Source organism: Mustelus asterias, unplaced genomic scaffold (genome assembly GCF_964213995.1).
Source record: "Mustelus asterias unplaced genomic scaffold, sMusAst1.hap1.1 HAP1_SCAFFOLD_346, whole genome shotgun sequence".
NCBI lineage: Eukaryota > Metazoa > Chordata > Chondrichthyes > Carcharhiniformes > Triakidae > Mustelus > Mustelus asterias.
Window position 1 is genome coordinate 384,959 of NW_027590306.1, and position 27,222 is coordinate 412,180.

A 27,222-nucleotide genomic window follows, 5' to 3' on the forward strand; every position below is an offset into this window, starting at 1 on the left:
ATGGAGCTGCAGAGGTGCTGCGAGGGAGCTGCAGTGGTGCTGAGGGAGCTGCAGTGGTGCTGTGAGGGAGCTGCAGTGTTGCTGTGAGGAAGCTGCAGTGGTGCTGCGAGGGAGCTGCAGTCGGTGCTGCGAGAAGGCTGCAGGCGGTGCTGCGAGGGAGCTGCAGGCGGTGCTGCGAGGAAGCTGCAGGCGGTGCCGTGAGGGAGCTGCAGGGGTGCTGCGAGGGAGCTGCAGGGGTGCTGCGAGGGAGTTGCAGTGATGCTGTGAAGCAGCTGCGATGGGGCTCTGAGAGTGATGCTGTGGGACTCAAGGCAACTATGATGGAGCTCTGGGGAAGCTACAAAAAAATGTTTAGAGTATGGTTCAATTAAACACTGAGTGAGCAATGGTGGTGGTCTGGAGATGGTGATGTGGAATCTCAGGACTCTGAGGTCCGAGAGAGGAAGTAAATAAGAAAGGGCGGGATTTTACAGACTCACTCGTCCTGAAACCGTAAAATCCCACCCGAGGTCAACGCACCTTTTCGCGTTCCGCCCCTCGCCCGCTCCGATTCCCGTGCCGGGCGGAACGGGAAAATTCCAGCCATAGAGTTTCGAGAAGAAAAACACACAGGAGCGGCAACAAAACAGGCAGGAAGTACCCCCAAAAAATCATCCCCAGTAAACTCTTTAATCTTGTCACTTATATAAAAATACAGACAGCCAAAATCAGGATTGGAGGTTGGTTAGCGTGCGAGGGAAATGCGAGAAGAGATGGTTTGTATTTGATTTGAACTTTTCACCTCAGAGCAACCCTAACTGCCTTCACCCAGAACAGGCTCGAGGGGCTGAATGGCCTGCCTCTGTTTCCAGCGAGAGATTATTGATCTGATACGGTAACTGTTCCCATCAAAGCGAGGTCCCAAAACCTCGTTATTACTTTGTACCGTTGTTAAAAAAAATCATAGAATCCCTTCAGGGCAGAAAGAGGCCATTCGGCCCATCGAGTCTGCACTGACTACAATCCCACCCAAGCCCTATCCCCGTTACCCCACATATTTACCCTGCTAATCCCCCTGACACTAAGGCGCTATTTAGTATGGCCAATCCACCCAGCCCGCACATGGATCTTGCATGTTTAGGTTAACCTTTGCAGCTCCGTGCTGCCTATTTCTCTCTCCACTCACTAGAACTACAAGTGTAAAGAGCGCAGCCAAGGGTCAGTATACTACCCTTGGGCGGTGCCAGCTGGTTGTTAACAGGTACCTTTCTGCCATAACCAAGTCCGGGGCTTCCTCACCAACCCCCCGGTAAAAATAACAGGGAGGAAAATAATATTCAGACGTGGCAGTGACTTTCCCAGGACTGGGTTTTGTTGGAGGTGAGTAGGTTACAGGTGGCCTGTAAAACACAAAGTATAAAATAAACTTGTGACAAATTCAACAGGTACAAAAATATCCCGGGGGCAGATTTCTGAGTTCCTTGTCAGCGAGGTGGCCTGTATATCCTGGAGGCCTCGGAAGGAGAGTCTGGGCTCTCCTCATTACGCAGATGGTCGGAATCATGGAGTCAGAGCAAGTCCTGGTTCTGTTATATTTGGATCAGAGCTGATTTGGATACTGGCTGCTCGCTGCGGTGGGGGTGGGGGTTGGGGGGGGGGGATGTTGGGGGCGGGGTGGGAGGGGGGGTGGTTGGGGGCGGTGGAGTCACAGTTTGAAGGTTCCTGTGATGTTTTGATTCAGTTGGGAAGGCCAGTTGGGTCTTTTCCCCAGCTAAACCCGGCAGTCTCCGCTGCTCGTACACGACCCGCAGCCCCCCCCACCCCCCCCCCCCCCCACCCCCCCGCTCCCCCCCAGGCCATGGCCTGAATTCCACCGCGGTCAGTTCTCAGCGAAGTGACCGGTGATGGCGTCGATCAGCTCCTGCTTCTTGCTGCCCCTCAGCCCGTACTGTTTACAGACCTCCTTGAGCACCGGCACGGTCAGCTTGCCCAGCGTCCCGCTCCGCAGGTACTGCCTGACCTCCTCCTTCCCCAGCGACACCTCCACGTTTGGCCTCTTCTCGGCTCCCCCGGCTGCGTCGCCTGATCACAGAGAACAGCAGTTCATTCTTCAGACAGTCACCGTGACAAATCTCCGAAGTACCGAAGACAAACAATGGCCCCACTCTTGAATATTCGGCTAATAAGAAACAGCACCGTGCAATTCCACTTCAGTTAATTATGGCTCGGGTCACTGTCTGTGTGGAGTCTGCATGTTCTCCCCGTGTCTGCGTGGGTTTCCTCCGGGTGCTCCGGTTTCCACCCACAGTCCGAAAGATGTGCTGGTTAGGATGCATTGGCCGTGCTAAATTCCCCCTCAGTGTTACCCGAACAGGCGCCGGAGTGTGGCAACTAGGGGATTTTCACAGTAACTTCATTGCAGTGTTAATGTAAGTCTTACTTGCGACACTAATAAATAAACTTTACTTTTAAATTTACTTTACACCTGTTCATTGTTTATAATTTGGAATTACATTTGGAATATTGTGTGCAGTTCTGGTCACCTCACTATAAGAAGGATGTGGAAGCGCTGGAAAGAGTGCAGAGGAGATTTACCAGGATGCTGCCTGGTTTGGAGGGTAGGTCTTATGAGGAAAGGTTGAGGGAGCTAGGGCTGTTCTCTCTGGAGCGGAGGAGGCTGAGGGGAGACTTAATAGAGGTTTATAACATGATGAAGGGGATAGATAGAGTGAACGTTCAAAGACTATTTCCTCGGGTGGATGGAGCTATTATAAGGGGGCATAACTATAGGGTTCATGGTGGGAGATATAGGAAGGATGTCCGAGGTAGGTTCTTTACTCAGAGAGTGGTTGGGGTGTGGAATGGACTGCCTGCAGTGATAGTAGAGTCGGACACTTTAGGAACATTTAAGCGGTTATTGGATAGGCACATGGAGCACACCAGGATGATAGGGAGTGGGATAGCTTGATCTTGGTTTCAGATAAAGCTCGGCACAACATCATGGGCCGAAGGGCCTGTTCTGTGCTGTACTGTTCTATGTTCTATAAGGGACAGTAAAACAATGATCATTCTGGAGGAGCGGGCATCGCTGGCATTTATTGCCCTTCTTTAGTTGCCATGAATAGGGCAGTTTTGTGTGGGACTTGCCAAGTTAATTCAGAGAACGTTCAGCTGTCAGCCTCATTGGGACTGGAATCACCAGGAGGACAGGCTGGTAAAGACAGCAAGTTTAAAGTTTATTTATTAGTCACAAGTAGGCTGACATTAACACTGCAATGAAGTTACTGTGAAAATCCCTAGTCGCCACACTCCAGCGCCTGTTCGGGTAACACTGAGGGAGAATTTAGCACGGCCAATGCACCCTAACCAGCACGTCTTTCGGGACTGTAGGAGGAAACCGGAGTACCCGGAGGCAACCCACGCAGACACGGGGAGAACGTGCAGACTCTGCACAGAGAGTGACCCAAGTCGGGAATCGAACCCGGGTCCCTGGCGCTGTGGGGCAGCAGTGCCAACCAGTGTGCCACTGGGTGACTGTGTTTGAATCATAGATCTCGATGCTGCCCTGAAACCAGACAATGGTCAGAATTGATGTTCCATTGGGGGAATGGCACCATTGACAATGCAGCATCCGCCTGGTATCGCCCTGCAGTGCCAGCCTAATGTGCACCAACCCTGGAGCAGGGTTCTGTCAGCAGACTCCAGTCCCACAGTGAGAGTGCAATAAATTAATACTGGCTGAGCCTGGAGAGAATCACCCCCTCCCTCAGATATGCTAGATAAATGCCAGGATGGCACAGTGGTTAGCACTGCTGCCTCACAGTGCCAGGGACCCGAGTTCGATTCCCGGCTTGGGTCACTGTCTCTGTGGAGTTTGCACATTCTCCCCGTGTCTGCGTGGGTTTCCTCTGGGTGCTCCGGTTTCCTCCCACACTCCAAAGATGCATGGGGTAGGTGGATTGGCCGTGCTAAATTGCCCCTTAGTGTCAGGGGGACTACCAGGGTAAATATGTGGGGTTATGGGGATAGGACCTGGGTGGGATTGTTGTCGGTGCAGACCCGATGGGCGGAATGGCCTCTTTCTGCCCTGAAGGGGGGGTGGGCGGGTTGGGGGCGGTGGGGTCACAGTTTGAAGGTTCCTGTGATGTTTTGATTCAGTTGGGAAGGCCAGTTGGGTCTTTTCCCCAGCTAAACCCGACAGTCTCCGCTGCTCGTACACGACCCGCACCCCACCCCCCCGCCCTCCCCCCGCTCCCCCCCAGGCCATGGCCTGAATTCCACCGCGGTCAGTTCTCAGCGAAGTGACCGGTGATGGCGTCGATCAGCTCCTGCTTCTTGCTGCCCCTCAGCCCGTACTGTTTACAGACCTCCTTGAGCACCGGCACGGTCAGCTTGCCCAGCGTCCCGCTCCGCAGGTACTGCCTGACCTCCTCCTTCCCCAGCGACACCTCCACGTTTGGCTTCTTCTCGGCTCCCCCGGCTGCGTCGCCTGATCACAGAGAACAGCAGTTCATTCTTCAGACAGTCACCGTGACAAATCTCCGAAGTACCGAAGACAAACAATGGCCCCACTCTTGAATATTCGGCTAATAAGAAACAGCACCGTGCAATTCCACTTCAGTTAATTATGGCTCGGGTCACTGTCTGTGTGGAGTCTGCACGTTCTCCCCGTGTCTGCGTGGGTTTCCTCCGGGGTTTCTCCGGTTTCCTCCCACAGTCAGAAAGACATGCTGGTTAGATGCATTGGCCGTGCTAAATTCTCCCCCAGCGTACACGAACAGGCGCCGGAGTGTGGCAACTAGGGGAATTTCACAGTAACTTCATTGCGGTGTCAATGTAAGTCTTACTTGCGACACTAATAAATAAACTTTACTTTTAAATTTACTTTACACCTGTTCATTGTTTATAAGGGACAGTAAAACAATCGTCATTCTGGAGGAGCGGGCATCGCTGGCATTTAGTTGCCATGAATAGGGCAGTTTTGTGTGGGACTTGCCAAGTTAATTCAGAGAACGTTCAGCTGTCAGCCTCATTGGGACTGGAATCACCAGGAGGACAGGCTGGTAAAGACAGCAAGTTTAAAGTTTATTTATTCGTCACAAGTAGGCTGACATGAACACTGCAATGAAGTTACTGTGAAAATCCCCTAGTTGCCACACTCCAGCGCCTGTTCGGGTAACACTGAGGGAGAATTTAGCACGGCCAATGCACCCTAACCAGCACGTCTTTCGGGACTGTAGGAGGAAACCGGAGTACCCGGAGGAAACCCACGCAGACACGGGGAGAACGTGCAGACTCTGCACAGAGAGTGACCCAAGTCGGGAATCGAACCCGGGTCCCTGGCGCTGTGAGGCAGCGGTGCTAACCACTGTGCCGCCGTGCCACCCCCTTCCATAATAGACATGAGCTCGGTCGTTGGATTTTTCTGACAATTTGACAGGCTTTGGGGTCACTTTTACCGGGAGCTACTTTTTATTGATCAAGCTTTTAAAAAACAAACACTAGCTTAGAATTCTCAGACAGTCATGGTGGGCATTTGAACCCACATTTTCCCTCTGGATTTGAATACCGCTGCAAAAACAGAGGCGTGCTGTCGAAGCTTTTCATCTTGCACTCATCAGGACAGGCACAAGAATGCCAAATTTCAAAGGGAGTAAAAATTTATACTCCACGAAAAAAAGGGTGCTGATTGGTCAGCATATCGATTTTGATTGGTTGAGGTATTGCCATGGTGGGTGCGCCAGGGAACTATTGACCCCCCCTTCCCATGCTTCCATTTAATTAAAAAAGGCAGTGCCTGGACATGTTCCTTTTGCCTGTAGAGGACAGGTCCCTCCATATGAATACATGTAATTTCTAGCAGGCGTAAATGGGCCGCATTGCGAGCCCGACTGATAATCTTTAATTGCTGCTCTTTGAAATTTGATATTCTTGCATCTGCCCTGTATAATAAAACCGCTATTTGTTCCCTGGATTATCTACAGTGGTCCACCCCAGAACCCTGAGGCCGAAAGCAGTCAACAGAATTGTTTGGAAACTCTGAGGAGCAAGTTGGGTAACTGCCAGCCACCAGAACAAGGAGCTGAACCTCCACAGTCGTGTGATGTTAAATAAAGGTTGGAAGGTTGCTTTGCCAAAAAGCAATGGGCAGGATCCCCATAAAATCTTTCCTCAGGAAATAACTAACAGGGAGGAACGATAAAGTGAATTCTGGAGGGCTGTGGCATACCTCACGGGCTGGTTTCTACAGAAGTGAATGCACCTTCAATATTCTTGCCACGGAGAGGGGAATTCTTGGGCAGGGAGCACAAAGTTGAACTGAGTTCACAGGCATGAGGAATGATAAACTGCGGTGTTGAGTTAATAGTGCTTTGTTTAACTCTAAAATACAATAAAGTTTGTTTTTATTTGAAAAAGTTGAAATCGAGTGGCGTAGTTCTGTCAGGTAATTATGGTCAGTTAATTCTCTATAAATGTTCCTAACAGGGTTGTAATAAATTGCAGCGGCCACTACACTTCACTGACTGTAGTGTTTTACAATGTCCTGAGGAAAGGCGCTAAAAAAATGCAATTCTTTGTTTCTTTTGGCGACCAGCTGGTTCAGTTCTGAGAGAATTGAGCAGAGATTTCCGTGTCCATGTGGCTCACTTGTATCTCACGCGAAGCATTTACTGACACAACGTTTAATTTGCTCCCCTTGCCGCAGTACTCACTGAGCTTCCTCTTCTGTTGGCTCTTTGCACCTGGGTTATAGCCCGGGGGATAAACCAGCTCCAGGAACTCCTCTGCCAGCTGTCCGATTCCCCTGTCCATAACATCATTCTTTGGCACTGTGTGGGGAAAAGACGATTTCCCCTATTACGCTCCTCTATCAAAGTCATTTATTTGCACCTCTCCAGCTTCCTCTCCCCCCCCTACCCCCAGCATCCCCCCCTCTCCCCCATTTCCCCTCCCGCGGCTTTCCCTCTCCAGCCCACCTTCTCCACCTCTCTACCTTTCCTCCTCCCCCACAGCACCCCATCGGCTCCCCATCTCCCCCCGGTTCCCTCTCTCTCCCCCAGCTCCCCCTCTCTGCCCCCCAGCTCCCCCTCTCTGCCCCCCAGCTCCCCCTCTCTGCCCCCCAGCACAGATTCACAGAATCCTACAATGCAGAAGAGGCCCATCGGCCCACCAAATCTGCACTGATGCATGAAAGGCCCTGACCTGCCCACCTAATCCCACTTGCCAGCACTTGGCCCATAGCCTTGAATGTTATGACGTGCCAAGTGCTCATCCAGGTACTTTTTAAAGGATGTGAGGCGTCCCGCCTCCACCACCCCCCCAGGCAGCGCATTCCAGACCCTCACCACCCTCTGGGTAAAAACCTTTTTCCTCAAATCCCTCTTAAACCTCCCACCCCTCACTTTTAACTTGTGTCCCCTCGTAACTGACCCTTCAACTAAGGGGAACAGCTGCTCCCTATCCACCCTGTCCATGTCCCTCATAATCTTGAACACCTTAATCAGGGCACCCCTCAGTCTTCTCCGCTCCAGAGAAAACAACGCAAGCTTATCCAACCTTTCTTCATAACTTAAATGTTCCGTCCCAGGCAGCATCCTGGTGAATCTCCTCTGCACCCCCTCCAGTGCAATCACGTCCTTCCTATAAGGTGGCGACCAGAACTGCACACAGTGCTCCAGCTGTGGCCTCACCAAAGTTCTATACAACTCCATCATGACCTCTCTGCTTTGTAATCTATACCCCGATTGATAAAGGCGAGTGTGCCATATGCCTTTTTCACCACCCTATTAACCTGCCTTTCCACCTTCAGAGATCTATGGACAAACACGCCAAGGTCCCTTTGTTCTTCGGAACTTCCCAGTGTCAGACCTTTCACAGTATACTTCCACCCTCTCCCCACCCCCACTCCCCATCTCCACCCCCACCTCTCCACCCCAATTCTCCCTCCCCCCAGCTCCCCCTCTCCAACCCTAGGTCACCCCCTCTCCCCCCCCCTCCCCCCACCCCCAGCTCCCCCTCTCTCCCCCCCCCAGCTCCCCCTCTTCCCCCCCCAGCTCCCCCTCTTCCCCCCCCCAGCTCCCCCTCTTCCCCCCCCCAGCTCCCCCTCTCCCCCCCCAGCTCTCCCCGCCCCAGCTCCCCCTCTCCCTCCCGCCAAGCTCCCCCTCTACCCCCCCCAGCTCCCCCTCTCCTCTCCCCCCCAAGCTAACCCTCTCTTCCCCAGCACCCCCTCTCTCTTCCCCAGCACCCCCTCTCTCTTCCCCAGCACCCCCTCTCTCCTCCCCAGCACCCCCTCTCTCTCTTCCCCAGCACCCCCTCTCTCTTCCCTAGCACCCCCTCTCTCTTCCCCAGCACCCCCTCTCTCTTCCCTAGCACCCCCTCTCTCTTCCCCAGCACCCCCTCTCTCTCGCCCCCAGCATCCCCTCTCTCTTCCCCAGCACCCCCTCTCTCTCGCCCCCACTCCCCTCAGCTGCCCTTCTCCAACACGGTAAGAAGTTTAACAACACCAGGTTAAAGTCCAACAAGTTGATTTGGTAGCAAATGCCACTCGCTTTCGGAGCGCTGCCCCTTCGTCAGCTGGAGCTCAACACCCCCAGCTCCCCCTCCCCGCCAGCTCCCCCTTTCCCTGCCAGCTCCCCCTCTCCCCCCAGCTCCCCCTCTCTCCCCCCTGTCTGCTCCTCCCCCCAGCTCTGCCCCCACCTCCCCTGAGCTCTGCACCGCCCCCCCCCCCGCCCCACCCCGAGCTCCCTCTTATTAACAGTGGAGGAATAATACAGCAGCTGGTCTTTTTCCTTCAGCAAGTTTATTCTACATACAGCTCAGTACAGATACAAGCTCCTCTGATTCCCCCACAGTATCTGTTCCTGCTGTGTCCATTTATACTCTTTCAGAGGTTGAGTCAATAACCATCGCCTGTCTTCAATAAGGCAATTACTGTAATTGCCACAATATGCATTTGCTGATACACTGACTCTCCTCTCCGCATCCCCCAGCTCCCCCACCCTAACCCCCCCCACTTTGCCATATTTCTCCCCTCTTCATGCCCCCAGCAACCCCTCTCTGCCCCCCAGGGAGCATTACAACTGGATTCAACAATTACCCAATATTCATACCCGCCCCGGGGCCCTGAATCCAATGGGAAATATTCCCGATATACTGCTCTGTTACAGACTACGTGTGAAAGCTGGGCTTTTTTAGTCTTTACAATCACTATCTTTTCATAATCACTATCATTCCTTATCATCATCAAGGACCCCACACACCTCGGACATTCTCTCTTCCACCTTCTTCTGTCGGGAAAAGGTCTGAGGTCACGTACCAACCGACTCAAGAACAGCTTCTTCCCTGCTGCTGTCAGACTTTTGAATGGACCGACCTCGCATTAAGTTGATCTTTCTCTACACCCTAGCTATGACTGTAACACTACATTCTGCACTCTCTCCTTTCCTTCTCTATGAACGGTATGCTTTGTCTGTATAGTGCGCAAGAAACAATACTTTTCACTGTATGTTAATACATGTGACAATAATAAATCAAATCAAATCAAATTAATTCCTTTTGCTGCTGGGCAGTGGGTACGAGCTGTACAGCAGGATACTCACGTGTCAAATCTTCAACTTCTTCCGGTTCCTTCAAATCGAGGGCCAGTGCCTCCAGATTACGGAAATGCCGCTGAAGAACCGGATTCTCAAAGCTCTCAGGCCTAATCCAGAGGGATAGAAATGGTCACCATTTTATTTTAAGGAGAATTTGCAGAAATTTCCTGTTCATCTGCACAGGGGAAATCATAGAAATCCTACAGTGCAGGAGGAGGCCATTCAGCCCATCGAGTCTGCACCGACAACCATCCCACCCCAGGTCCTATCCCCGTAACCCAATGTATTTACCCCGCTAGTCCCTCTAATCTACACATCTGGGTCACTGAGGGGCAATTTAGCACGGCCAATCCTGCACACCTTTCAGACTGTGGGAGGAACCCGGAGGAAACCCATGCAGACACGGGGAGAACGTGCAGACTCTCCGCACAGACAGTGATCCCCTAAAGGCGCAGAAAGTATCGCTGGAACCTCCGACTGACCTGTATTTAAACCGGAGCTTCTGCACCACTGATTTCATCTTCTCGATCTGATCCTCGCTGGCCACTCGCTTCTCCGTAAAGCTGATCTTCCTGACATCGTCGGCATAATGCAAAAAAATCAGGTGGAATCCTGATGGGAAAACAATACTTTTTGTTTTGTTTGTACCAGGAATCGGTGAGCATTTCACACGTCCACTCTGCACGACTCAGGAGTTGCGTTTGATGGGATGACCTGGGATGAACATTCGCGTTTTTGCAGAAATCAGGTCAAAGCTACGACTAGTAAAGTTTTAAAGTTTAAAGTTTCAAAGTTTATTTTATTAGTGTCACAAGTAGGTTTACATTAACACTGCAATGAAGTTACTGTGAAAATCCCCTAGTCGCCACACTCCTGTTCGGGTACACTGAGGGAGAATTTAGCACGGCCAATCCATCCTAACCCGCACGTCTTTCAGACTGTGGGAGGAAACCGGAGCACCCGGAGGAAACCCACGCAGACACGGGGAGAACGTGCAAACTCCGCACAGAGAGTGACCCAAGCTGGGAATTGACCCAGGTCCCTGGGTGCGTGTGTGAGTGGGGATTGCAGCTCTGTGGGGTGTTTGGATTCTTCGCGTACTTCAATGCTTTTCAGACGTGACAGAAAACTGCGGTCCCCACATCCCTCGGAGGTGGATGTTAACGACCCTGTTTTGAAGAGCAGCAGGGGAGTTTTCCTTGGTGTCTCGGCCAGTATTCATCCCTCAATCAACATCGCTTAAAAAACTCTGCCTATCGTCAGGTTACTGTTCCCAGGGAGGAAACCACAAGTGAAGACCCACGTCTAAAATCACTGCACTGCCAATGTAATGCAGGACTACAGCGATGGTAAATGATTCATTGAATGACACTGCATAGAAGCCATTCAGCCCATCATGGCTATACTGGCTCTTTGAAAGAGCTTATCCAATGCGTCTCAAGAGCCTTCTCTTTCCCCCAGCCCTGCAATCTTTTCCCCTTTATAGATTGGATCAATTTCCTCTCAGCAGTTATGATGTAATCTTCAATTTTCATCCACCCACTGTAACATGTATCCGCTGTAACTCTGAACTATAGAAATCTGAAGTTAGTTCATCTGAGTCCAAGCCCAGGCTGTGGTGCTATCTTTCTCTTACGTTGATCTTTCCCTACACCCCTAGCTATGACTGTAACACTACATTCTGCACTCTCTCCTTTCCTTCTCTATGAACGGTATGTTTTGTCTGCATAGCACGCAAGAAACAATACTTTTTACTGTATACTAATAAACGTGACAATAATAAATCAAATCAAATATCTGGTTTCAGTTCCTCTCTGCATTGGAGCTGCACACAATCAGCCAGGCTCCACTGTGTGTATATATGTGTGTGTACGTGCGGTGTGCGCGTACGTGTGGTGCGCGCGTGTACGTGTGGTGCGCTTGCACGTGTGGTGTGCGCCCGCACGTGTGGTGTGCGCACACGTGTGGTGCGCGCGTACGTGTGGTGTGCGCACGTGTGGTGCGCGCTTGTACGTGTGGTGTGCGCTTGTACGTGTGGTGCGCGCTTGTACGTGTGGTGCACGCTTGTACGTGTGGTTTGTGCGCGTACGTGTGGTGTGCGCACACACGTGTGGTGCGCGCGTATGTGTGGTGCTCGTGTATGTGTGGTGCGTGCGCGTACGTGTGGTCGTGCGTGTACGTGTGGTGCGTGCATGTACGTGTGGTGCGTGCATGTACGTGTGGTGCGTGCATACGTATGGTGCGCGCATACGTGTGGTGTGTGCGTATACGTGTGGTGCGTGTGTACGTGTGGTGTGTGCGTGTATGTGTGGTGCGCGTGTACATGTGCTGTGTGCGTGTACGTGTGGTGTGTGTGTGTACGTGTGGTGCACGCGTACGTGTGGTGTGTGCGTGTACGTGTGGTGTGTGCGTGTACGTGTGGTGTGTGTATACGTGTGGTGCACGCGTACGTGTGGTGTGCGCGTATGTGGTGCACGCTTGTACGTGTGGTGCGTGCTTGTACGTGTGGTGTGCGCACGTATGTATGGTGCGCGCGCGTACATGTGGTGTGCGCGCGTACGTGTGGTGTGCGCGTGTACGTGTGGTGCGTGTGTATACGTGTGGTGTGTGCGTGTACGTGTGGTGTGTCTGTGTACATGTGGTGCGTGTGTGTATCTGAGATGTGTGTAAATGTGTGCTATGTGTGTACGTGTGGTGTGTGTACGTGTGGTGTGTGAACATGTGATGTGTGTACATGTGATGTGTGTACGTGTGTTGTCTGTACGTGTGGTGTGTGTACATGTGATGTGTGTACATGTGATGTGTGTACGTGTGGTGTGTACGTGTGGTGTGTGTACGTGTGGTGTGTGTACATGAGATGTGTGTACATGATGTGTGTACGTGTGGTGTGTGTACATGTGATGTGTGTACATGTGATGTGTGTACGTGTGATGTACGTACGTGTGGTGTGTATACGTGTGGTGTGTATACGTGTGGTGTGTATATGTGTGGTATGTGGTGTGTGTGTGCGGGTGTGTGTGTGTGTGAGTGGGGGTAGGATAGGCAACAGCTACGATGCCCTCCATAGACAAATAGTGTGTGAATAATTATCATATGTGGTCAGGCAGAAAAGGTGCCGGAGATTCAGTGGTACTGGTGTGACCATAACTCAGTCAGAAAGGAGAGACAAATCAAGTGTACTCACCCAGTCAGTGAGCGATCCGAGAGAGACAGTGTCACTGACCTGGAGGGATGGTCTGCACTTTCTGATCATCCAGCGCCTCCTCCTGTGGGACCAACGCCACAAATCGGGGTGGGGTGTTCCTCCGGGGAGTGTAGCGGCAAACAGCATACACGTCCTTCTCCAGGCACTTGGTGAGCAGTGCGCTGAATAAAGTGGTGCTTCCTGTTGGGAATGTGAAACATAAACACAGCTCAGAACAATAAGCACCTGGCACCAGGGCTGGCCCAAAGGCTGCTGGAAAGGACCAGGGGGGGTGACCTCTCTGAGCTGCTTAGCAAGTGGCGACGATAAAGTCAAATTGTTACTTCATCCCCTATAACACGATAGAATTCTTCATCAAGGTGGACAGTGAGGGAGTTGATTTTGAGACGAGGGTCCTGAATCTTAATAAAGGAAACTACGATGAATATGAGGCACAAGTTGGCTTTGATAGATTGGGAAATGTTATTTAAGGGGACGATGGTGGATCGGCAACGGCAAACATTCAAAGAATGATTATTTAATCCAGTCTGGCACAAAAATAAAACTGGAAAGGTGGCCAAACCAAGGCTTACAAGGGAAATTAGAGATAGTTAAAGGTCCAAGGGAGAGGCATACAAATGATCCAGAAAAACTGTAGACCTGAGGATTGGGACAGTTTATAATTCAGCAAAGGGACTAATTAATAAGGGGAAAATGGAGTACGAGAGTAAGCTCGCGGGAAACATAAACATTGACCGTAAAAGTTTAGAAACATAGAATCCTACAGTACAGAAAGAGGCCATTCGGCCCATCGAGTCTGCACCGACCACAATCCCACCCAGGCCCTACCCCCATATCCCTACATATATACCCACTTATCCCTCTAACCGACACATCTCACGACACTAAGGGGCAATTTTTAGCATGGCCAATCAACCTAACCGGCACATCTTTGGACTGTGGGAGGAAACCGGAGCACCCGGAGGAAACCCACGCAGACACGAGGAGAATGTGCAGACTCCACACAGACAGTGACCCAAGCCGGGAATCGAATCCAGGCCCCTGGAGCTATGAAGCAGCAGTGTTAACCACTGTGCTACCATGCCATCCAACTTCTATTTGGTGTGTGAGGTGAAAAAGATTGTTAACGACAAACTAGGTCCTTTACAGTCAGAAACAGGGGAATTTATAATGGGGAACAAAGAAATGGCTGACCAACTAAATACATACTCTGGTTCTGTCTTCACAAAGGAGGACACAAATAACGTACCAGAAAAGTTGGGGAACACAGGGTCTAGGGAGAGGGAGGAACTGAAGGAAATTAATATTAGTAGAGAAATGGTGTTGGGGAAATTGAGATTGAAGGCTGATAAATCCCCAGGGCCCGATAATCTACACCCCGGAGTACTTAAGGAAATGGTCTGAGAAATAGTGGGTATATTGGTATTCATCTTCCAAGGTTCTATAGCCTTTGGGACAGTTCCTATGGATTGGAGGGTAGCTAATGTAACCCCACTATTTAAAAAGGGAGGCAGAGAGAGAACAGGGAATTATAGACCAGTCAGCCTGACTGTAGTGGGGGAGGATTTAATAGCAGAGCACTTGGTAAACAGCGGCTGGACAGGACAGAGTCAGATGGATTTACACGAGGGGAATCATGCTTGACAAATCTACTGGAATTCTTCAAGGATGTAACTAGTAGAGTTGATGAGGGGCAGCCAGTGGATGTGGTTTATTTGAACTTTCAAATAAGGTCCCACATAAGAGATCAGTGTGTAAAATTAAAGTGCATGGGATTGGGTAGTGTATTGAGATGGATAGAAAACTGGTTGGCAGGCAGGAAACAAAGAGTAGGAAATAAACAGGTCTTTTTCCAAATGGCAGGGAGTGATTAGTGGGGTACCGCTGGGATCAGTGCTGGGGCCCCAGCTATTCACTACATATAAATTAATGATTTAGACGAAGGAACTAAATGTAATATCTCCAAATCTGCAGATGACACAAAGCTGGGTGAGCTGTGAGGAAGATGGAGAGATGCTTCAGTGTGATGTGGACAAGTTGAGTGAGTGGGCAAATGAACAGCAGATGCAGTATAATTTGGAGAAATGTGAGGTTATCCACTTTGGTAGCAAAAACGGAAGGCAGATTACTCTCTGAAAGGCCATAAATTAGGAGAAAGGAATGTGAAATGAGACCTGGGTGTCCTCATGCACCAGTCGCTGAAGTGAAGCATGCAGGTGCAGCAGGCGGTGAAAAAGGCAAATGGAATGTTGGCCTTCATAGCGAGAGGATTTGAGTACGGGGCAGGGGTGTCTGGTTGCATATATATGGGGCCTTGGTGGGACCACACCTGGAATATTGTGTGCAGCTTTTGTCTCCTTATCTGAGGAAGGACGTTCTTGCTGTAGAGCGGAGGTTTACCAGGCTGATTCCTTGGATGGCGGGACTGACTCCCAAGGTGAGATTGAGTCGGTTAGGATTATATTCACCAGAGTTCAGAAGAATGAGGGTGGGGGGGGAATCTCATAGAAACCCGTGTCTGCGTGGGTTTCCTCCGGGTGCTCCGGTTTCCTCCCATAATCCAAAAGACGTGCATTGGCCATGCTAAATTCTCCCTCGGTGTATCTAAACAGGCGCCAGAGTGTGGCAACTCAGGGATATTCACAGTAACTTCATTGCAGTGTTAATGTAATTGTGACACAAATAAATAAACTTGAAATTCTAACAAGACGAGACAATGTAGATGCAGGAAGGATGTTCCCCAATGGCGGGGGGTTGGGGCGGCGTACAGAACCAGGGATCACAATTTAAGAATACAGGCTAAATCATTTAGGACAGAGATGAGGAAAAATGTCTTCACCCAGAGGGTGGTGAATATGTGGAATTTGCTACCACAGAAAGTAATCGAGGCCAAAATATTGAATGTTTTCAAGAAGCAGTTAGATATAGCACTTGGTTGGGGCGAAGAGGATCAAAGGATATGGGGGGGAAGATGGGAACAGAATATTGAGTTGGATGATCAGCCATGATCATAATGAATGATGGAGCAGACTCGAAGGGCTGAATGGCCTCCTCCTGCTCCGATTTTCTATGTTTCTAACCAGGGTAATAGGATTCAGAGAATAGAATAGAAACCCTACAGTCCAGAAAGAGGCCATTCGGCCCATCGAGTCTGCACCGACCACAATCCCACCCAGGCCCTACCCCCATATCCCTACATATTTACGCGCTAATCCCTCCAACCTACGCATCTCAGGACACTAAGGGAAATTTTAGCATGGCCAATCAACCTAACCCGCACATCTTTGGACTGTGGGAGGAAACCGGAGCACCCGGAGGAAACCCACGCAGACACGAGGAGAATGTGCAAACTCCACACAGACAGTGACCCAAGCCGGGAATCGAACCCAGGTCCATGGAGCTGTGAAGCAGCAGTGCTAACCACTGTGCTACCATGCTGCCCACGATTCAGCATCTGACTCCTCGATTCAAAGTGTGAGAAATCTTTGGCGTGATCTATGATCCAGAGCAGTGGAGAGAACACATTCACGCCATTCAGTATGTAACCGCATGCTGTAATGAGAGAAAGTGGACCAGGTACAATGAGCTCAAATTCATCTTCTCATCTCTTAAGATATAATAATGCTCAGGTAGCATCAAACAATCAGTGATACAGCTCCCAAGGATAGGGGTATACTCTTCAGGGTATTCTAGGGTAGAGGTATTCTATACATGGTATTCTAGGATAGAGGTATTCTATACATGGTATTCTAGGATAGTTATATTCTATACAGGGTATGTTGGGGTAGTAGTATTCTATTCAGGGTATTCTAGGGTAGAGGTATTCTATACATGGTATTCTAGGATAGAGGTATTCTATACATGGTATTCTAGGATAGTTATATTCTATACAGGGTATGTTGGGGTAGTGGTATTCTATACAGGGTATTCTAGGGTAGAGGTATTCTGTACATGGTATTCTAGGATAGAGGTATTCTATACATGGTATTCGAGGATAGTTATATTCTATACAGGGTATGTTGGGGTAGTGGTATTCTATACAGGGTATTCTAGGGTAGTGATATTCTATACAGGGTATTCTAGGGTAGTGGTATTCTATACAGGGTATTCTAGGGTAGAGGTATTCTATACATGGTATTCTAGGATAGAGGTATTCTATACATGGTATTCTAGGATAGTTATATTCTATACAGGGTATGTTGCGGTAGTGGTATTCTATACAAGGTATTCTAGGGTCGAGGCATTCTATACCGGGTACTCTGCGTAGAGATATTCTATACAGGGTAATCTAGAGTAGAAGTATTCTATACGGGGTATTTTAGGATAGAGGTATTTTATATGGTGTATTCTAGGGTAGAGGTATTCCATATGGGGTATTCTAGGGTAGAGGTATTCTATACGGGGTATTCTCGGGTAGAGGTATTCTATAAGGGATATTCTAGGGTAGAGGGATTCTATTCAGGGTATTTTAGGATAGAGGTATTCTATACATGGTATTCTAGGATAGAGGTATTCTATTCAGGGTATTTTAGGATAGAAGTATTCTATACGGAATATTCTAGGGTAGAGGTATTCTATATTGGGTATTCTAGGATAGAGGGATTCTATACGGGGTATTCTAGGAGAGAGGTATTCTATACGGGGTATTCGAGGGTAGAGGTATTCCATACGGGGTATTCTAGGGTAGAGGTATTCCATAAAGGGTATTCTAGGGTAGAGGTATTCTATACGGGGTATTTTAGGATAGAGGTATTTCATATGGGGTATTCTAGGATAGAGGGATTCTATACGGGGTATTCTAGGGTAGAGGTATTCTATACGGGGTATTCTAAGGTAGAGGGATTCTATTCAGGGTATTTTAGGATAGTGGTATCCTATTCATGGTATTCTAGGATAGAGGTATTCTATTCAGGGTATTTTAGGATAGAAGGATTCTATACGAGGTATTCTAGGGTAGAGGTATTCTATATGGGGTATTCTAGGATAGAGATATTCTAGACAGGGTATTTTAGGGTAGAGGTATTCTATACGGGGTATTTTAGGATAGAGGGATTCTACACAGGGTATTCTAGGATAGAGGTATTCTATTCTGGGTATTTTAGGATAGAGGGATTCTATTCAGGGTATTCTAGGGTAGAGGGATTCGAGAGGAGGGGTATTCTATCCGATAACATATTTGCATCTGCTCTCTATTACGGCTGCATTGTAAATATATAAAATGTCACTCTCTCTCTCTCCAGTAGGATTCCTTTATGCTGGAACATTAGCTCCTAACGTTTTAACACTTCTCGCTGCCACTGCAGGGTTTCCCATCATTATCTGCATGAATCTGTCTTGTGAACCATCAGCTAACTGAGGAGAAGGGGGATGAAGTTTGGACCCTGTGCTCTATAAATACCCTGGGTAGAGCCATGCCCACTTGGCCAAAGGGCAGCAGTAACAGCGGCTGAGGGTTACCTGTTATCAGCGTCTCATCTGGGTAAATGAACTGTGGGGGTCTGATGTGGTGGTGCTTCTTTAAGAGTGACAATGGCTTGAAACCAATGAGAACCAAGCCTGGGCCATCAAATCTCTTCAATTCCTCGGTTTCCTCTTTCTCCAGAACAATCTGCCTCTGTCCATAAACCTGGGAACCAAAAAGAACAAGAACAGGCTTAAATTATATGAAAGGTCAACATCTTTCGAGGTACTCGCCCGCTGACCCTCCCAAAGCCTGTCCACCATCTACAAGGCACAAGTCAGGAGTGATGGAGTACTCTCCACTTGCAGCTCCAGCAACACTCATGAAGCTTGACACCATCCAGGACAAAACAGCCGCTTGACTGGCACTCCTTCTACAAGCATTCACTTCCTCCACCACGGACACATTGGCAGCCGTGTGTACCATCGATAAGATGCACTGCAGGAACTGACCAAGGTTCCTTCAATAGCTCCTTCCAAACCCACAACTACTTCCAACTAGAAGGGCCAGGGCAGCAGATACCTGGGAAGACCATCACCTACAAGTTCCCCTCCAAGCCACTCACTATCCTGACTTGGAAATATATTGGCTGTTCCTTCACTGTCTCTGGGTCAAAATCCTGAACTCCCTCCCTAACAGCACAGTGGGTGTACCTACACCACATGCACTGTAGCGTTTCAAGAAGGAAGCTCACCACCACCTTCTCAAGGGCAATTAGGGATGGGCAATCATAGAATCCCTGCAGTGCAGAAGGAGGCCATTCAGCCCATTGAGTTTGTACCGACCACAATCCCACCCAGCCCCTATCCCTGTAGCCCCATGTATCTATCCTGATAGTGCCCCTGACACTAAGGAGCAATTTATCATGGCCAATCAACTAACCTGCACATCTTTGGAGTGTGGGAGGAAACCGGAGCACCCGGAGGAAACCCACGCAGACACGGGGAGAACGTGCAGACTCCACACAGACAGTGACCCAAGTCGGGAATCGAACCCGGGTCCCTGGCGCTGTGAGGCACCAGTGCTAACCGCCGTGCCGCCCTAACGGTCCTCTTCTGGATTAGGTCACACTGTGTGATATGAGCAATCACCGTCATGAGAAACACAGCCTCTGTGTTATTTTGTTAAATAACACAGAGGCTCAAGCACGCTCTGTTCATTAGGCTGGACATATTTTGTGGAATATTCCATCAATATAGATGGTCATGTAACCACATCAAGCAGATAAACTCAATGAAGTGAAAGCAAAATACTATGGACGCTGGAAATCTGAAATAAAAACAGAGAATGCTGGAAAAGCTCAGCAGGTGCACGGAGAGAGAAGCAGAGTTAACATTTCGGGTCCGTATGCCTCTTCTTCAAAGAGCTAATCCAGTGAAGGTCTGACTGAAAAATGGAAAGTTAATCTCGGTATAAAAAGAGCAAAGGGATGGAAGACTCTTCCCACTGGATGTCTGGATTACGATGGTACAAAATATTCAGGACATTGGAAGAAGGGTGATGCGTATCCCAGAAACGGGCCGGACGGTGACACAGTGGTTAGCACTGCTGCTTCACAGCGCCAGGGACGCGAGTTCGATTCCCGGCTTGGGTCACTGTCTGTGTGGAGTCTCTGCACGTTCTCCCCCGTGTCTGCGTGGGTTTCCTCCGGGTGCTCCGGTTTCCTTCCACAGTCCGAATGACGTGCTGGTTAGGGTGCATTGGCCGTGCTAAATTCTCCCTCAGTGTTACCCGAACAGGCGCCGGAGTGTGGCGACTAGGGGATTTTCACAGTAACTTCACTGCAGTGTTAATGTAAGCCTTACTTGTGACACTAATAAATAAACTTTTAACTTTAAACAGGTAACAAGTTAAAGACAGAGCAGAAAATAAAAATGATACCTCGTACTGATCCTTATTTTAAAATAAAAAAGCAAGTTACAGGGAGGGAATCAGTTTGTGGAAGAAAGGGATGGAGAGAGTCAAATGTAAGTAGAAAGATTCCCACATTACAGCAGTGGCTAAACTTCGAAACCAATGCTGAACAAGGAGACAGGTTGTCGAAGTATTTTGTCTTGCACTCATCAGGACAAACCCCAGAAGGTCAAATTTCAAACAATTGTGACAATTTATACCACAGGAGAAAAGGGTGTTGATTGGTTGACAAGTCGACTCTGATTGGCCGAGGTCTTGCCATGGAGAAAGCAATGGGGAGCTATAGGCTCCTCAAGCTGCCAGATAATTCAAAACAGGTGCAAGGCTTGGGCATATTCCTTTTGTCTGCAGGAAAGTTCAGAAGTACTTCATTGGCTGTGAAGTGCTTTGGGCCATCTTGAAGTTGTGGAAGGCGCTATTTTAATTAATACAAGTTCTTTTTCTCTTTATTTACTCATCTCATTACCATTCTATCTTTGCCTTGCACCATTGTCTCTTCTGTTATTTAATCTCTGCTGCCTCCCCTTTCACTCTTTCCAGCCCTCCGTGCATACCTTCCTTCTGTACCTGTTTGAACCCTGTGGCATGTCTAACGCGGGCTAGTTGTAAAGAAAAGTCATCGACCTAAAACATTAACTCTTGTTTCTCTCTGTACAGTACGCACAAGGGATACAATAACAGGGGAGTTCTGTTACTGGATGAGTAATTCAGAGGTTTTGACTAATGATAGAATCAGAGAATCCCTACAGTGCAGAAGGAGGCCGTTCAGCCCATCAAGTCTGCACCGACCACAATCCCACCCAGGCCCTATCCCCATAAACCTATGCATTTACTCTAGCTAGTCCCCCTGATACTAAAGGGGCAATTTAGCATGGCCAATCCACCTAACCCGCACATCTTTGGACTGTGGGAGGAAACCAGAGCACCCGGAGGAAACCCATGCAGACATGGGGAGAACATGCAAACTCCAGATAGACAGTGACCCAAACCAGGAATTGAACCCGGGTCCCTGGTGCTGTGAGTCAGCAGTGCTAACCTACTGTGCCACCATGCCATCGATCTAGAGGCACGAGTTCAAACCACGCCACAGCAACTGGGGGAGAAAAAGAGAAGATGCTGGAAAATCTCAGCAGGTTTGGCAGCATCTGTGAATAGAGAAAAGAGCCAACGTTTCGAGTCTGGATGACCCTTCGCCAGAGCTGTATAATAAAGGGGAAATTAGTCTGTGATCATGAAATTACCCGATTGTTGTTAAAAACCCATCTGGTTCATTAATGCTCTTTAGAGAAGGAAATCTGCCGTCCTTACCCGGTCTGGCCCGTCTGAGGATCCAGAACCGCATGGCTGACTCTCAACTACCCTCTGATTGACTTAGAAAGCCACTCAGTTGTGTCAAAAGTCATGATGAAACTGCACTGTGGATGTGCCTTCACATCGCAGAGTGCAGCAGGTTTAGAAAACGCCCCATCATCGCCTTCTCGAGGGCAATTAGGGATGCACAATAACTCACATCTCGTTCATGAATTAAGAAACAGCATTTTCTGTTTGTATTTCAGATTACCAGCATCCGCAGTGTTTTGCCTTTGGTCAGGCAGGAGTTGACGTTTTAATTCAGCACGGTATAGGTTCACCGTCCTTTACCTGGGCCTTCTTGGTGTCGCTGGGCAGGAGCGGACTGCCCGTCTCCCCGTTAAACCAGCGGGTTTTGGTTTTGACGGGCTCGTTGCTTTCCCGGTACAGGCGGACGGCACTGGGTTTCCTGGCACTCCGCACGAGATTGTAAACTCCGACTGAAAGTTCCACGCCTTCTCCCAGCTTCAGGTTCAGCCTGGCCAAAACAAAACACAAAAAAAACAGGACATCAAATACAAGCGGCACCGGAACAGAGAGTTTAACAGGGGCTGAAACTCAAAGACATTCTGATGCACATTAAGCGGTTGAAGAAGGCAGCAGTTAAGGGATGGGGGGCGGTGGGGTTTAAGCCAAGGTCCTGACGATTTGGTCAGTTGGATGTAAAATATCCCACAGCACCACATGGAGGATGGCACGGTGGCACAGTGGTTAGCACTGCTGCTTCACAGCGCCAGGGACCCGGGTTCGATTCCCGGCTCGGGTCACTGTGTCGCGTTTACACATTCTCCCCGTGTCTGCGTGGGTTTCCTCCGGGTGCTCCAGTTTCCTCCCACATTCTGAAAGATGTGCTGGTTAGGGTGCATTGACCCGAACAGGCGCCGGACTGTGGCAACTCGGGGTATTTCACAGTAACTTCATTGCAGTGTTAATGTAAGCCTTACTTGTGACTAATAAATAAACTTTACTTTGGAGAGCAGGGAAGCTCTGTCCTGTCAAATTAACCTCCAAAAAACAGATCTGGTCATTATCTCACTGTTCAAGTGTGTGTGGAAAATAGTTGCTATGTTTACCAATGTTTGTGAGGAGGATTGTCAGAGGATGCAGCAGGATATAGATAGTCTGGTTAGACTTGGGCGGAGAAATGGCAGATGGAATTTAATCCAGACAAATGCGCCTCTGTTTTCTCAGAAGACTAAGGAAATTTGGCATGTCCACTATGACTCCCACCAACTTCTACAGATACACCATATAAAGCATTCTTTCTGGTTGTATCACAGCTTGGTATGGATCCTGCTCTGCCCAAGACCGCAATAAACTACAAAAGGTTGTGAATGTAGCCCAATCCATCACGTAAACCAGCCTCCCATCCATTGACTCTGTCTATACTTCCCGCTGCCTCAGCAAAGCACTCAGCATAATTAAGGACCGCACACAGCCCGGACATTCTCTCTTCCACCAAAAGATACGGTCACGTACCAACTGACTCAAGAACAGCTTCTTCCCTGCTGCCATCAGACTTTTGAATGGACCTACCTTGCATTAAGTTGATATTTCTCTCCATCCTAGCTATGACTGTAACATTCTACGCTCTCTCCTTTCCTTCTCTATGAATGGTATGCGTTGTCGGTATAGTGCGCAAGAAACAATACTTTTCACTGTATACCAATACATGTGACAATAATAAATCAAATCAAATCAAAGATGATGCATTTTGAAAGGTCCAATGCAGTAGGGAAATACACAGTAAATGGCAGGACCCTTAGAAGCATTAACATGCAGAGGGATCTGGGCGTACAGGTCCACAGTTCCCTGAAAGTGGCAACACAAGTGGATAAGGTGGTCAAGATGGCGTATGGCATGCTTGCCTTCATCGGTTGGGCCATAGGGTGCAAAATTTGGCAGGTCAAGTTGCAGCTGTATAGAGCTTTAGTTAGGGCATGTTTGGAATATTGCATACAGTTCTGGTCGCCACATTAAAAGTTTACCAGGATGTTACCTGGTTTGGAGGGTATTAGCTATGACAAGAGATTGGACAAACTTGATTTGTTTTCATTTGAACGTCAGAGGCTGAGGGGCGACCTGTTGGAAGTCTACAAGATTATGAGAGGCGTGGATAGAATGGATAGTCAGAGTCTTTTTCCCAGGGTAGAAATGCCAATTACTAGGGGACAGAGGTTTAAGGCAAAAAGGGGGAAAGTTTAAAGGAGATGTGAGAGGCAAGTTTTTTTACACAGAGGGTGGTAAGTGCCTGGGACGCGCTGCCAGAGGAGGTGGTAGAAGCAGATACAATAGCAACATTTAAGAGGCATCTGGATAGATACATGAAAAGGCTGGGAATGGAGGAATTTGCTATGTAGAGACGAAAGGTCTTTAGTTTAGAAAGGCGTCCTGTGTCGACGCAGGCTTGGAGGGCTGAAGGGCCTGTTCCTGTGCTGTACTATATTCTTTGTATGGCCGATTCCTGTCAAAGTAACATGATGCACTTTATGATGTTTCAACATAAGAGATGCAGCAGAGAAACAGGCCATTCAGCCCAACAGCTGCATGCCAGTATTTCCGCTTCCCATGAACTTTCTCCCTCCCCTCTCCCTTTAGCGTTATCAGCGTAACCGGCCAATGATTTTCTCTCTCATGCTCATCCAGCTTCTCCCTAAACGCAGCTACACCATTCATTACAACCCTGTGGTAGCCAAGTTCCACATTCCCATCACTCTCTGGGTAATGAAATTTCTCCTGCATTCCTGGCCTGGTCACTACCTGGTGTTGACGGCTTCTGGTTTCGCTCTTCCCAGCGAGTGGAAACATGCCCCGAGTGCCTAATCTATGAAGATCGTCCGTACATTTGAGCAGATTGTGTACATGAACACGGACGTTCTGTCTGCCAAGGTCCGCAGGGAGTACATTAGAAACTCTCCGAGGACCCAGGAGACGCGGTGCTACTCTGAGTGACTGCTGACCTGGTGACGGTCCTCTTCTTGTAGTCCTTGGCCCACACTTGCCGAAGCAGATCGTCCAACCTGGCTGACCCCTCGCCTTGCACAGCTGCATCCCCATCCTCTGATACACTGACAATGTCGCAGTAAAAGAGAGACATGTCAAACCCACCAGGCTTCTTCAGATGCATCAGGTCAAGGATGATACCTGTACACAGACAAGGGCAGAGACAAAGACACGCCATTCACAGCATAGCAGCAAAAGGCAAAGCTTCTGTTATTATTGCTCGCGAGATGATGGGCGGGATTTTCCAGCCACGCTCACCCCCAAGGGTCCATGTCCCGCTCGCAACGATTCCCGTGGTGGGCGGGACGGGAAAATTCCGCCCAGTCTTTTGACAAAAAATGATCGGCAATTTTCCCTGCAACGTTTCTCAGATTCTTTAAGTTGGAGCTGGACCCAGTTCTTGACGAGGGTAAAGATTGTGAAGTACAGAAAATCAGATTTGATCTGTGATCTCCTAGACTGGTTTTGGTTGCCTGACGGGTTTGACTTTGGGCCTGTTTATTTGCCTTGATTAGCAGACTATGTCGGTGACTGGGGGGGGTGGGGGGGATAGAATGAGGAAAGAGAGGAAGAAGTGTTCAGTTCCGGTCTTCGTACCATCACGTCACAGGGCAGGCTGGCGTGGACTGCAGGTCTTACCCTTCCTTTAGTTTTGGATGCTGGCTGGCAGGACACCAACCCATGTTGGGAAACAGCCTTCTGGCCATCCCTACAGAACCACGCTTCAGGTGACAATCAGGACAGTGGAAGCAGTGAAGGGATTGTTCGATGAAGCTCCAATGCACAGTACAACACTGGTCTGGCCACTACACTGTCTAACCCTGCTTCAACACAACTGACTAGTTTGAAAGGGAGAAGAGTGGGTCTAAGGCTAGTTTTTTAAACTGAAATAAAGGCAACTATGTGGGCATGAAAGTTGTGCTAGCTAAGTGAACTGGGAGATTAGGCTAGGGGACAGATCAATAGACAAGCAGTGGCAGACATTTCAGGGGCTGTTTCAGAATATTCTGAATCAGAAAATTTCTACTATTAAAAAGATTTGGAGGGGGAGGACCCACTTCCGTGGTTAACTAAAGAAGTTAAGGAAACTGTCAAACTTAAGGAAAAAGAAGCATATAACTGCAGGCCAGATGATTGGTTAGAATGTGAAGAACAGCAGAGAATGACCAAAGGTTAATCAGGAGAAAGAAATTAGACTATGAGAGGAAGATGGCTAGAATTGTGAAAACTTATAGCATGTGTTTCTACAGGTGTTTAAACAGGAAAATAGCAAGTTAAGTGAGTCCTCTAGAGAGTGAGAATGAACCATAGAATCCCTACAGTGCAGAAGGAGACCATTCAGCCCATTGAGTCTGCACCAGCTCTCCGAAAAAACATCTTACTCAGGTCCACCCAATCGATTTATCCCTGTAACCCCATGCATTGACCATGGCTAATCCACCTAACCTACAGTATCAGGGGAATTAGCTGGGTAAATACATAAGGTTATGGGGATAGGGCCTGGGTGGGATTGTCAGTGAAGACTCAATGGGCCGAATGGTCTCCTCCTGCACTATAGGGATTCTATGATTCTACACATTTTTGGACACTAAGGGGCAATTTAGCATGGCCAATCCATCTAACCTGCACATCTTTGGACTGTGGGAGGAAACCGGAGCACCCGGAGGAAACCCACGCAGACACGAGGAGAACGTGCAAACTCCACACAGGCTGTCACCCAAGCCGAGAATCAAACCGGGTCTCTGGTGCTGTGAGGCAGCAGTGCTAACCACTGTGCCACCACGTCGCCCAATGGGTAGACAATAGTAGATAATAGGAAGATGGCCAACAAAATGAACACATATTTGGATTTTTTCTTCACTGGAGAGAATACATAAACATTCCAGAAATATCTGTAAATCTGGAGGTGGAAAGGGGAGAGGAACTTGGTGAAATTACAATCATTAGAGAAGTGGTTTGAGCAAACTGATGGAGCTAAGGCTGGCAAGTCTCCGGGTCCTGATAGACTTCATCCTAGGGTCTTGAACAAATGAGGTGGTAGATACATTGGTGTTAATTTTGCAAAATTCTCTAGATTCTGGAAAGTTTCCATCAAATTGGAAAGTGGCAAATATAACCCCTCTATTCAAGAAGGGAGGGAGGCCAAAAACAGGAAATTATAGGCCAGTTAGCTTGACATCTGCCGTGGGAAAATTGTTAGAATTGATTGTTAAGTCCAAAGATGCGCGGGTTAGGTTGATTGGCCATGCTAAAATTGCCCTTAGTGTCCTGAGATGCGTAGGTTAGAGGGATTAGTGGGTAAATATGAAGGGATGTGGGGGTAGGGCCTGGGTGGGATTGTGGTCGGTGCAGACTCGATGGGCCGAATGGCTTCCTTTTGTGCTGTAGGGTTTCTATGATTCTATGAAGGAGGCTATAGCTGGACACTTATAAAATCCCAAGGTAATTGGGAAAAGTCAGCATGATTTTGTGAAAGGGAAATTATGTTTAACCAACTTAATGGCATTCTTTGAAGGAGTACCATATACTGTGGATAAAGGGGAACCTGTAGATGTGCTGTACTTCAATTTCCAGAAAGCAAAGCAAGAAGAACAAAGAAAAGTACAGCACAGGAACAGGCTCTTCGGCCCTCCAAGCTTGCGCCGATCATGATGCCTGTCTAAACTAAAACCGTATGCACTTACGGAGCCCATATCCTTCCATTCCCATCCTATTCA

General features: G+C 48.8%; 1 protein-coding gene across 2 annotated transcripts in view; it reads right to left on the reverse strand.

Annotated features, from left to right (window-relative positions):
* Positions 1–1,834: 1,834 nt before the first annotated feature.
* LOC144486453 (X-ray repair cross-complementing protein 5-like) overlaps positions 1,835–27,222 on the reverse strand; it is a 74,784-nt gene continuing 49,396 nt past the window's right edge. Inside the window, exons 5-12 of one of the 2 annotated variants that reach the window (XM_078204483.1) lie at positions 24,463–24,646; positions 21,794–21,980; positions 18,235–18,403; positions 12,796–12,957; positions 10,055–10,184; positions 9,579–9,679; positions 6,693–6,809; positions 1,835–2,061 (exon numbers count right to left, since the gene is read on the reverse strand). In XM_078204483.1, the coding sequence (XP_078060609.1) occupies positions 1,859–2,061; positions 6,693–6,809; positions 9,579–9,679; positions 10,055–10,184; positions 12,796–12,957; positions 18,235–18,403; positions 21,794–21,980; positions 24,463–24,646 (1,253 nt within the window). In that variant the 3' untranslated portion in view covers positions 1,835–1,858. Of the gene's footprint in view, positions 2,062–4,241; positions 4,469–6,692; positions 6,810–9,578; positions 9,680–10,054; positions 10,185–12,795; positions 12,958–18,234; positions 18,404–21,793; positions 21,981–24,462; positions 24,647–27,222 lie in introns of those variants that run through there. The other variant, XM_078204482.1, reaches the window with a different exon arrangement.